The sequence below is a fragment of the Oncorhynchus kisutch genome, linkage group LG23, assembly GCF_002021735.2.
Source record: "Oncorhynchus kisutch isolate 150728-3 linkage group LG23, Okis_V2, whole genome shotgun sequence".
Classification (NCBI taxonomy): domain Eukaryota; kingdom Metazoa; phylum Chordata; class Actinopteri; order Salmoniformes; family Salmonidae; genus Oncorhynchus; species Oncorhynchus kisutch.
The window spans coordinates 45,754,374-45,766,873 of NC_034196.2; the positions used below are offsets into that span (position 1 = coordinate 45,754,374).

At 46.5% G+C, this 12,500-nt stretch overlaps 1 protein-coding gene across 1 annotated transcript in view; it reads right to left on the reverse strand.

The window, feature by feature from the left end:
* The window catches only part of LOC109881724 (netrin receptor DCC-like), a 351,830-nt gene that overhangs the window by 53,559 nt on the left and 285,771 nt on the right, over positions 1-12,500 (reverse strand). The window contains 3 exon segments of the mRNA XM_031802667.1: positions 380-496; positions 6,277-6,509; positions 10,328-10,484. Of these exon segments, the coding sequence (XP_031658527.1) occupies positions 380-496; positions 6,277-6,509; positions 10,328-10,484 (507 nt within the window).

A 12,500-nucleotide genomic window follows, 5' to 3' on the forward strand; every position in this document is an offset into this window, starting at 1 on the left:
AACCGTAGCCTCCCTCCAGACCTGCTCAGTTTACAGTCCAGATTAGAGTGTCTATGTTCAGTCTACAATCCAGATTAGACTGTCTATGTTCAGTCTACAATCCAGATTAGACTGTTTGTTCAGTAATAACTGATCCCGGAGATGAGTCTACCTTCCGTTAGAGTGCTGTCCATCTCAGGAGTCTGCATCCTGCCAGCCACATCTCTGATCTGAGCTCAGTGGAGTCTCTCTCTCTCTCCTCCTCTTCTCTCTCTCTCCTGTCTCTCTGTCTCTGCCGTCTCTCTCTCTCTCTCTCTCTCTCTCTTTCTCTATGAGATGGATTCCGGCTGATCGTGATTGACTAACGCGTGCTAGCGGTCAGTGTGTGTTGTTAACTTACTGGTGTTGCTAGGCTGAGAGTCCATGGGGATCAACAGCTTGGTACGTGTCGCCCTCCTGTCAGCTAGGGAGCGCTCTAACGTAGAGATACAGCTGGAAGCCTCATCGTTGTCTCCCCCTGGAAGGAAAATCATTATTGTATGTATTGTCTATTTTTGAAGTTTTGTTGACATTTTATTATTGTACTCAGGGATCCCTTGTAAATAAGATTCCTTTTTTTCATTGGGATTCCACCTGTCTAAATGAACGGATACAGGGGGGACAAAAGAAGAAGAAGGAGTTGAACCAATGATGAGTAGTGTCTAGGCAGGGGTCGGCAACCTTCAGGGGTCGGCAACCTTCAGGGGTCGGCAACCTTTAGGGGTCGGCAACCTTTAGGGGTCGGCAACCTTCAGGGGTCGGCAACCTTTAGGGGTCAGCAAACCTTCAGGGGTCGGCAACCTTCAGGGGTCGGCAACCTTCAGGGGTCGGCAACCTTCAGGGGTCGGCAACCTTTAGGGGTCGGCAACCTTTAGGGGTCGGCAACCTTTAGGGGTCGGCAACCTTCAGGGGTCGGCAACCTTTAGGGGTCTGCAACCTTTAGGGGTCGGCAACCTTCAGGGGTCGGCAACCTTTAGGGTCGGCAACCTTTAGGGGTCGGCAACCTTTAGGGGTCGGCAACCTTTAGGGGTCGGCAACCTTCAGGGGTCGGCAACCTTTAGGGGTCAGCAACCTTCAGGGGTCGGCAACCTTCAGGGGTCAGCAACCTTTAGGGGTCGGCAACCTTTAGGGGTCGGCAACCTTCAGGGGTCGGCAACCTTTAGGGGTCGGCAACCTTCAGGGGTCGGCAACCTTTAGGGGTCGGCAACCTTTAGGGGTCGCAACCTTCAGGGGTCGGCAACCTTCAGGGGTCGGCAACCTTCAGGGGTCGGCAACCTTTAGGGGTCGGCAACCTTTAGGGGTCGGCAACCTTCAGGGGTCGGCAACCTTCAGGGGTCGGCAACCTTTAGGGGTCGGCAACCTTTAGGGGTCGGCAACCTTTAGGGGTCGGCAACCTTTAGGGGTCGGCAACCTTTAGGGTCGGCAACCTTCAGGGGTCGGCAACCTTTAGGGGTCGGCAACCTTTAGGGGTCGGCAACCTTCAGGGGTCGGCAACCTTCAGGGGTCGGCAACCTTTAGGGGTCGGCAACCTTCAGGGGTCGGCAACCTTTAGGGGTCGGCAACCTTCAGGGGTCGGCAACCTTTAGGGGTCGGCAACCTTCAGGGGTTGGCAACCTTTAGGGGTCGGCAACCTTTAGGGGTCGGCAACCTTCAGGGGTCGGCAACCTTTAGGGGTCGGCAACCTTTAGGGGTCGGCAACCTTTAGGGGTCGGCAACCTTCAGGGTCGGCAACCTTTAGGGGTCGGCAACCTTTAGGGGTCGGCAACCTTTAGGGGTCGGCAACCTTCAGGGGTCGGCAACCTTCAGGGTCGGCAACCTTCAGGGGTCGGCAACCTTCAGGGGTCGGCAACCTTTAGGGGTCGGCAACCTTCAGGGGTTGGCAACCTTTAGGGGTCGGCAACCTTTAGGGGTCGGCAACCTTCAGGGGTCGGCAACCTTTAGGGGTCGGCAACCTTTAGGGGTCGGCAACCTTTAGGGGTCGGCAACCTTCAGGGGTCGGCAACCTTTAGGGGTCGGCAACCTTTAGGGGTCGGCAACCTTTAGGGGTCGGCAACCTTCAGGGGTCGGCAACCTTCAGGGGTCGGCAACCTTCAGGGGTCGGCAACCTTCAGGGGTCGGCAACCTTTAGGGGTCGGCAACCTTCAGGGGTTGGCAACCTTTAGGGGTCGGCAAACTTCAGGGGTCGGCAACCTTCAGGGGTCGGCAACCTTCAGGGGTCGGCAACCTTTAGGGTCGGCAACCTTTATGACTTGAAGTAATTTTGGTTAAAAAAACAAAACAAAAATAATAAGAAGAAAAAATAAACTAATGTGAGCCATTTTCATGCCTAATAGAGTCAATATCTGATATTCAACACCCCAGATAGCAGTTGGCTCCAATTACCACAGAATCTAGTATTGGTGAAGATGAGAGGGGAGAATTAAAGTGAACATACAGTAGGCTACAGCAGATGTTACATATTTGTTTTTTGTTGCAGAGAGGCTCCTTCTCATCCTCCCTCTGGTTCGACCAAAAAAAACAACAAAAAGGGGGACAAACGTCTTCCAGACGACGGAGAAACTCTAGTGGCTCTTCATTACTTCAGCCTCATGCACCTATTCATGCTGCTGCTCCTATTACAAGAGACGTGAAAATATTATTTGATATTTATTAAAAAAGGACACCAGACGATAATAATAACACTATGTTGGGAGTGGACAGGCTGGGATAAGGAGTTTATGGCTCATAAAAGGGTTGACAGTGGTGATAAAATCTTAAACTGAATTCACCCTCGTAAAACAAGCAGCTCTCGGCTGTATTTGTTGACAGTTGTTCTCTAGCGATACGTTTTGAAATCTCACAAAAGCGTCAACTTCCATGTGGGCTGGTGGAAGCTGCAGACACAGTGATCTGATTGGCCCTGCAGTGGGCCCATAGGTGCACTTGATTTTGCACTCAGGGACCGCCGGTAGGCGGAGTTTGTACTTTCAGGCACATGAAATGAAATGGTTCTAAAATGAGGAACACTTTGACTATCCGGCGCCCAAGGGGGGGGGGGGGGGGGGGGGGGGGGGGGGGGGGGGGGGGGGGGGGGGGGGGGGGGGGGGGGGGGGGGGGGGGGGGGGGGGGGGGGGGGGGGGGGGGGGGGGGGGGGGGGGGGGGGGGGGGGGGGGGGGGGGGGGGGGGGGGGGGGGGGGGGGGGGGGGGGGGGGGGGGGGGGGGGGGGGGGGGGGGGGGGGGGGGGGGGGGGGGGGGGGGGGGGGGGGGGGGGGGGGGGGGGTGGGGGGGGGGGGGGGGGGGGGGGGGGGGGGGGGGGGGGGGGTGGGGGGGGGGGGGGGGGGGGGGGGGGGGGGGGGGGGGGGGGGGGGGGGGGGGGGGGGGGGGGGGGGGGGGGGGGGGGGGGTGGAGGGGGGGGGGGGGGGGGGGGGGGGGGGGGGGGGGGGGGGGGGGGGGGGGGGGGGGGGGGGGGGGGGGGGGGGGGGGGGGGGGGGGGGGGGGGGGGGGGGGGGGGGGGGGGGGGGGGGGGGGGGGGGGGGGGGGGGGGGGGGGGGGGTGGGGGGGGGGGGGGGGAATCTAAAAAATAACCAGGAAGTCGTGAGGGGGAGGTTGAAGAGCTGCGTAAAGCTCAGGAACACGGTTTGCCGACCCCTGGTCTGGTAGAGTATGCGTTAGTAGCCTCCCTCGGCAACCAAAGTGAAGAAAATAAACAAATACATTTGTATCAGAACAGACTATTATTGCCTTTACTGCATTGTTAACTATAACACCAAAGTCCTCTATATCTGGATAAGAAATCTAATCCATGAAACATTCTGCATTTTCATCACAGACATATTATGAACAGACATATTATGAACAGACATATTATGAACAGACATGTTATGAACAGACATGTTATGAACAGAGATATTATGACAGACATATTATGAACAGACATATTATGAACAGACATATTATGAACAGACATGTTATGAACAGACATGTTATGAACAGACATATTATGAACAGAGATATTATGAACAGACATATTATGAACAGACATATTATGAACAGACATATATGAACAGACATATTATGAACAGACATATTATGAACAGACATGTTATGAACAGACATATTATGAACAGACATGTTATGAACAGACATATTATGAACAGACATATTATGAACAGACATGTTATGAACAGACATGTTATGAACAGAGATATATGAACAGAGATATTATGAACAGACATGTTATGAACAGAGATATTATGAACAGACATGTTATGAACAGAGATATTATGAACAGACATGTTATGAACAGACATGTTATGAACAGACATGTTATGAACAGACATATTATGAACAGAGATATTATGAACAGACATATTATGAACAGAGATATTATGAACAGAGATATTATGAACAGAGATATTATGAACAGAGATATTATGAACAGAGATATTATGAACAGAGATATTATGAACAGAGATATTATGAACAGACATATTATGAACAGACATGTTATGAACAGAGATATTATGAACAGAGATATTATGAACAGACATGTTATGAACAGAGATATTATGAACAGACATATTATGAACAGACATGTTATGAACAGACATATTATGAACAGAGATATTATGAACAGACATGTTATGAACAGACATGTTATGAACAGAGATATTATGAACAGACATATTATGAACAGACATGTTATGAACAGACATGTTATGAAACAGACATGTTATGAACAGACATATTATGAACAGACATGTTATGAACAGAGATATTATGAACAGACATATTATGAACAGACATATTATGAAGAGACATGTTATGAACAGAGATATTATGAACAGACATATTATGAACAGACATATTATGAACAGACATGTTATGAACAGAGATATTATGAACAGACATATTATGAACAGACATATTATGAACAGACATATTATGAACAGACATGTTATGAACAGAGATATTATGAACAGACATGTTATGAACAGAGATATTATGAACAGAGCTATTATGAACAGACATATTATGAACAGACATATTATGAACAGAGATATTATGAACAGAGATATTATGAACAGAGATATTATGAACAGACATATTATGAACAGACATATTATGAACAGACATATTATGAACAGAGATATTATGAACAGACATGTTATGAACAGATATATTATGAACCAAAATATTATGAACAGACATATTATGAACAGGGATATTATGAACAGAGATATTATGAACAGACATATTATGAACAGACATATTATGAACAGACATATTATGAACAGAGATATTATGAACAGAGATATTATGAACAGAGATATTATGAACAGAGATATTATGAACAGACATGTTATGAACAGATATATTATGAACCGAAATATTATGAACAGACATATTATGAACAGAGATATTATGAACAGCGATATTATGAACAGAGATATTATGAACAGACATATTATGAACAGAGATATTATGAACAGAGATATTATGAACAGAGATATTATGAACAGAGATATTATGAACAGAGATACTATGAACAGCGATTTTATGAACAGACATATTATGAACAGACATATTATGTACAGACATATTATGAACAGACATATTATGAACAGAGATATTATGAACAGAGATATTATGAACAGCGATTTTATGAACAGACATATTATGAACAGAGATATTATGAACAGACATATTATGAACAGAGATACTATGAACAGAGATATTATGAACAGCGATTTTATGAACAGACATATTATGAACAGAGATATTATGAACAGACATATTATGAACAGACATATTATGTACAGACATATTATGAACAGAGATATTATGAACAGAGATATTATGAACAGAGATATTATGAACAGAGATATTATGAACAGAGATATTATGAACAGACATATTATGTACAGAGATATTATGAACAGAAATATTATGAACAACATCACAGAGAAACAGCCACCTTCAATGTGAAGAGATACTTTTAAAGAGAGAATGATGATAACAGAAGGTGACAATTTCCCCCTCAGAGACAGTTTATCCTATCCTTCTTCTCCCTTTTCTGATGCATATTTTCCTTTAAAAACAATCGAGAATGTATTGTTTTGTTGATGGACCGACAACTACAGACAGGCAGGAAACATGAACGTTTTCAAAGAGTTGACAACATAACTAGTTACCATCTATTATTGGTGTCTATTGGGGTCAAGACATATTCCAAAAACACTCTGTCTTTACCATCACTAACATTCTGCCTGGTCTTACCTGAGTGGCTGCTCTTACTGCCCATCTGGCTCCCTGATTGGCTGTGACTGACAGACTGAGACCTGATATCCTGGATAGAACCCTGGATGGGCGAATCGCGTCCGGAGGGGGCGGCGCTGGCAGGCTTCTCCATGTTCTTCAGTTCCATCTCCTCATGATGGATCCACAGGTCTGGAGGTCTCAGGTCCTTCTGACTACCTTTTCTCTTCCCTGTACTGTGGGTGGCACGCTTCCTACAGACGGGAGGGAGAGGGAGAGAGTTAGAAAGAGACAAAGACAAAGATAGAAGTGATAAAAGAATATGAGAAAGGAGGGGGAGAGAGAGAAAGCTTAGAGAGTGTAAGAAAGAGAGACAAAAGAGAGAGGGAGACGTGATAGAGAGGTTAGATGGACCCATGAGACATAGAGGGAGGGAGAGAGAGAAAGCTTAGAGAGTGTAAGAAAGAGAGTCAAAAGAGAGAGGGAGACGTGATAGAGAGGTTAGATGGACCCATGAGACATAGAGGGAGGGAGAGAGAGAGAGAAAGCTTAGAGAGTGTAAGAAAGAGAGTCAAAAGAGACAGGGAGATGTGATAGAGAGGTTAGATGGACCCATGAGACATAGAGGGAGGGAGAGAGAGAAAGCTTAGAGAGTGTAAGAAAGAGAGTCAAAAGAGAGAGGGAGACGTGATAGAGAGGTTAGATGGACCCATGAGACATAGAGGGAGGGAGAGAGGGAGTTTACTTTAGGGAACAGGACAGGGCTCTTGGCGAGGAGGGTACTTTAGATTAGGGGTTCCCAACTTAGGTGGCAAGTCACGATTGTTTCGCGATTGATTATACTGATCAAAAACTATGCATAAATCCGCGATGCTTTAGGCTAGAAACAAGAGGTAAAATGCCAGAAGAAGACGTGACTGATGTACATGGGAAATAATATACTCTGATGTACATGGGAAATAATATACTCTGATGTACATGGGAAATAATATACTCTGTGGTTCATGGGAAATAATATACTCTGATGTACATGGGAAATAATATACTCTGATGTACATGGGAAATAATATACGCTGATGTACATGGGAAATAATATACTCTGATGTACATGGGAAATAATATACTCTGTGGTTCATGGGAAATAATATACTCTGATGTACATGGGAAATAATATACTCTGATGTACATGGGAATATCTTTGGTTCGTCTCTATGACGTTCAGAAGCTGAGCTTACGACCTTCTAAAGTCGAGGACTCAGAGAAACGTGACGTTGCTTGGGAAGTAATCTGATACAATGTGTGACTCTGTCGCTATTAATTGATCTTTTCACTTCCTGTAAAAGAGAAGAGGTATAATTAAATTCAGGGTTCATATAAACGCATAACAATAAAACACGTTAGCGGAAAAGCATTTGGAGAAATCGGGTCTAGACTTGATTATCTATTATTATTATACAGTGGGGCAAAAAAGTATTTAGTCAGCCACCAATTGTGCAAGTTCTCCCACTTAAAAAGGATGAGAGAGGCCTGTAATTTTCATCATAGGTACACTTCAACTATGACAGACAAAATTAGATTTTTTTTCTCCAGAAAATCACATTGCAGGATTTTTTAAGTTTTTTTTTGCAAATGATGGTGGAAAATAAGTATTTGGTCACCTACAAACAAGCAAGATTTCTGGCTCTCACAGACCTGTAACTTCTTCTTTAAGAGGCTCCTCTGTCCTCCACTCGTTATCTGTATTAATGGCACGTGTTTGAACTTGTTATCAGTATAAAAGACACCTGTCCACAACATCAAACAGTCACACTCCAAACTCCACTATGGCCAAGACCAAAGAGCTGTCAAAGGACACCAGAAACTAAATTGTAGACCTTCACCAGGCTGGGAAGACTGAATCTGCAATAGGTAAGCAGCTTGGTTTGAAGAAATCACCTGTGGGAGCAATTATTAGGAAATGGAAGACATACAAGACCACTGATAATCTCCCTCGATCTGGGGCTCCACGCAAGATCTCACCCCGTGGGGTCAAAATGATCACAAGAACGGTGAGCAAAAATCTCAGAACCACACGGGAGGACCTAGTGAATGACCTGCAGAGAGCTGGGACCAAAGTAACAAAGCCTACCATCAGTAACACACTAGGCCGCCAGGGCTTCAAATCCTGCAGTGCCAGACGTGTCCCCCTGCTTAAGCCAGTAAATGTCCAGGCCCGTCTGAAGTTTGCTAGAGAGCATTTGGATGATCCAGAAGAAGAATGCTGAGTTGCATCCAAAGAACACCATACCTACTGTGAAGCATGGGGGTGGAAACCTCTAGTGACACCCCATCCCGTGAACGGGACCGTTGTCATCATCTGACACTAATTAGCATAACGCAACGGATATAAATCTTCCTAGAAAATCTTCCTATTCATGGAAATCACAAGTGAAATATATTGGAACACCGCTTAGCCTTTTGTTAATCATCATCTCAGATTTTCTAAATATGCTTTACGCTAGACAAGCATTTGTGTAAGTTTATCGATAGCCTAGCATAGCATCATGCCTAGCTAGCAGCAGGCAACCTTGTCACGAGAATCAGAAAAGCAATCAAATTAAATCGTTTACCTTTGATGAACTTCGGATGTTTTCACTCACGAGACTCCCATATTATTTTTGTAGGCGAAATAGCTCCGTTTGTTCTTCACGTTAGGCTGAGAAATCGACCGGAAATTGCGGTCACGACAACGCCGAAAAATATTCCAAATTAGCTCCATATTATTGACAGAAACATGTCAAACGTTGTTTAGAATCAATCCTCAAGGTGTTTTTCAAATATCTATTTGATAATATATCCAGGTTTTAAGCCAGTACATGTCCAGGCCCGTCTGAAGTTTGCTAGAGAGCATTTGGATGATCCAGAAGAAGATTGGGAGAATGTCATATGATGAAACCAAAATATAACTTTTTGGTAAAAACTCAACTCGTCGGGTTTGGAGGACAAAGAATGCTGAGTTGCATCCAAAGAACACCACACACACACACACACACACACACACACACACACACACACACACACACACACACACACACACACACACACACACACACACACACACACGCGCACACTAATGAACTAGCTGAACTTTCGCTTTGCTTTCTCTCCCACACGTGTTGAAAGGATCTAATGAATAAAGTATCAGAAGGTCTTCACTAATAGCAGGGTGTGTAAGATCTGTACTGTCAGAAGTCCAACTTACAGAACAAGACAGAGAATCTCTCTCTCTCTCCCTTCCTCCCCCACAACCCCTCCCTCCTCCCTCCCTGCCTCTCTCTCCCTTCCTCCCCCACAACCCCTCCCTCCTCCCTCCCTGCCTCTCTCTCCCTCCATCCCTCCCCCCTCCCTCCATCCCTCCCCCTCTCCCTGCCTCTCTCTCCCTCCATCCCTCCCCCTGCCTCTCTCTCCCTCCCTCCCTCCTCCCTCCCTGCCTCTCTCTCCCTCCATCCCTCTCCCTCCCTCCCCCCTCTCCCTCCCCCTCTCCCTCCCTCCCTCCCCCTCTCCCTCCCTCCCCCTCTCCCTCCCTCCCTCCCCACTCCCTCCCTCTCTCTCCCTCCATCCCTCCCCCCTCCCTCCCCCTCTCCCTCCCCCCTCCCTCCCCCTCTCCCTCCATCCCTCCCTCCCCCCTCCCTCCCCCTCTCCCTCCCTCCCTCCTCTCAGATAACTAGCACTGTGTAAATATCAAACAGCGTAACACGTTAACAGAGTGTCATCCCAGAGCTAAGGGTTGGAAAGGAGAGAAGATAAGCTACTAGCAAACTGCAGTAGAGTCCAAAAGCGTGTCCAAAATGACTCCCTATTACCTAAACAGTGCACTACTTCTGTAGTGTAAAAAAATATATAATTGTGCACTTTAATGGGAATAGAGTGCTATTTGGGACTCAGCCCAACTGAGGGATATCTCCTCAGAGGTTCAACTGTTCTGTTCCCATGTCTCTAGAACAAAGAGAGTTTATAAAGAGGGGGGGAACAGTTGTGAAAACATGGGGCCTGATGAGAGAAAAGGAAAGGAGAAGAAGAAGGTCCAACTTACTTTCTCTGTTGTGCGGAGGAGCGCCGGGTGCAGATCAGCGCTACTATGACAACCACTACCACGGTAACGGCACCGACGGAGACCACGATGATGACCAGAAGGTTGCTGTTCTTCTGGGGAGTCACGCTGCCGTGAGGAGGACGCATCTGACCAATGTCTGGAATTACAACAGGGACAGGAAATAGGATCGTTGGACAAGAATGTTGAAAATTCAATATTTTTTTCCCAAATAATAAATCGTGCACTGTAAGACAGTTGGCTGATTGACTCCCCTCTGGAAATGAAAACAGAAACGGTTTGCACGTTCCAAGCACATCATTCCAAGCACATCATTTGCTGCTCACATCCCTTTGAATGAGATACAGCATTTAAAGTTGCATAACTAGAGATAGGGTACTATGCTTCCTTAATGTCTGAACCCCCCCCCCCCCCCCTCCCCCACTGCCTGGTCCTGAGCGGTGATCAGCTGATGTGATCCTGAGAATTCGTAGGCGATCGAATAAACCCCCCCCCCACCCCTCCCCCACTTCCTTCCATTCTGCTAGCAAACGTCTTTGGAGAATAAAAACGATGACCTACGCGGAAGAATAAACTACCAACGGGACATTCAAAACTATCTACTATCTACTATATACTACTACTATAAATATCTCATGCTTCACGGAGGCGTGGCTGAACGACGACAATATCAACATACAGCTGGCTGGTTATACGATGTACCGGCAGGATAGAACAACAGCGTCTGGTAAGACAAGGGGCAGCGGACTATTTATTTTTGTAAATAACAGCTGGTGCACGATATCTAAGGAAGTCTATTGCTTGCCTGAGGTAGAGTTTCTCATGATAAGCTGTAGACCACACTATCTTGCTAGAAAGTTTTCATCTGTATTCTTCATAGTTGTTTACAAACCACCACAGACTGAGGTTGGCACTAAGACAGCATTGAATGAGCTGTATTACGTCATAAGCAAACAAGAAAACGCTCACCCAGAGGCGGCGCTCCTAGTGGCCGGGGACTTTAATGCAAGGAAACTTAAATCTGTTTTACCAAATTTCTAATAAATGTGCAACCAGAGGGAAAAAAAACTCTGGACAACATTTACTCCACACACAGAGATACGTACAAAGCTCTCCCCCTCCCTCCATTTGGCAAATCTGACCATAATTCTATCCTCCTGATGCCTGCTTACAAGCAAAAATGAAAGCAGGAAGAACCAGTGACTCGGTCTATAAAAAAGTTGTCAGATGAAGCAGATGCTAAACTCTGGAGAAGCACAGACTGCATTGCTAGCACAGACTGGAATAGGTTCCGGGAATCTTCCAATGGCATTGAGGAGTACACCACATCAGTCACTGGCTTCATCAACAAGTGCCTCGATGACGTCATCCCCACAGTGACCGTACGTACATACCCCAATCAGAAGCCATGGATTACAGGCAACATCCGCACTGAGCTAAAGACTAGAGCTACTGCTTTCAAGGAGCGGGACTCTAACACGGAAGCTTATAAGAAATCCCGCTATGCCATCCTACAAACCATCAAACAGGCAAAGCATCAATACAGGACTAAGATCGAGTCGTACCACACCGGCTCTGACGCTCGTCGGATGTGGCAGGGCTTGCAAACCATTACAGACTACAAAGGGAAGCACAGCCGAGAACTGCCCAGTGACACGAGCCTACCGGACGAGCTAAACTACTTCTATGCTTACATCGAGGCAAATTAGATTGAAACATGCATGAGAACACCAGCTGTTCCGGAAGACTGTGTGATCACGCTCTCCGCAGCCGATGTGAGTAAGACCAGGTCAACATTCACAAGGCCGCAGGGCCAGACGGATTACCAGGACGTGTACTCAGAGCACGCACTGACCAACTGGCAAGTGTCTTCACTGACATTTTCAAACTCTCCCTGTCTGAGTCTGTAATACCAACATGTTTTAAGCAGACCACCAGAGTCTCTGAGCCCAAGAACGCCAAGGTAACCTGGCTAAATGACTACCGACCCATAGCACTCTCGTCTGTAGCCATGAAGTGCTTTGAAAGGCTGGTCATGGCTCACATCAACACCATTATCCCAGAAACCCTAGACGCACTCCAATTTGCATACCGCCCCAACAGATCCACATATGATGCAATCTCTATTGCACTCCTCACCGCCCTTTCCCACCTG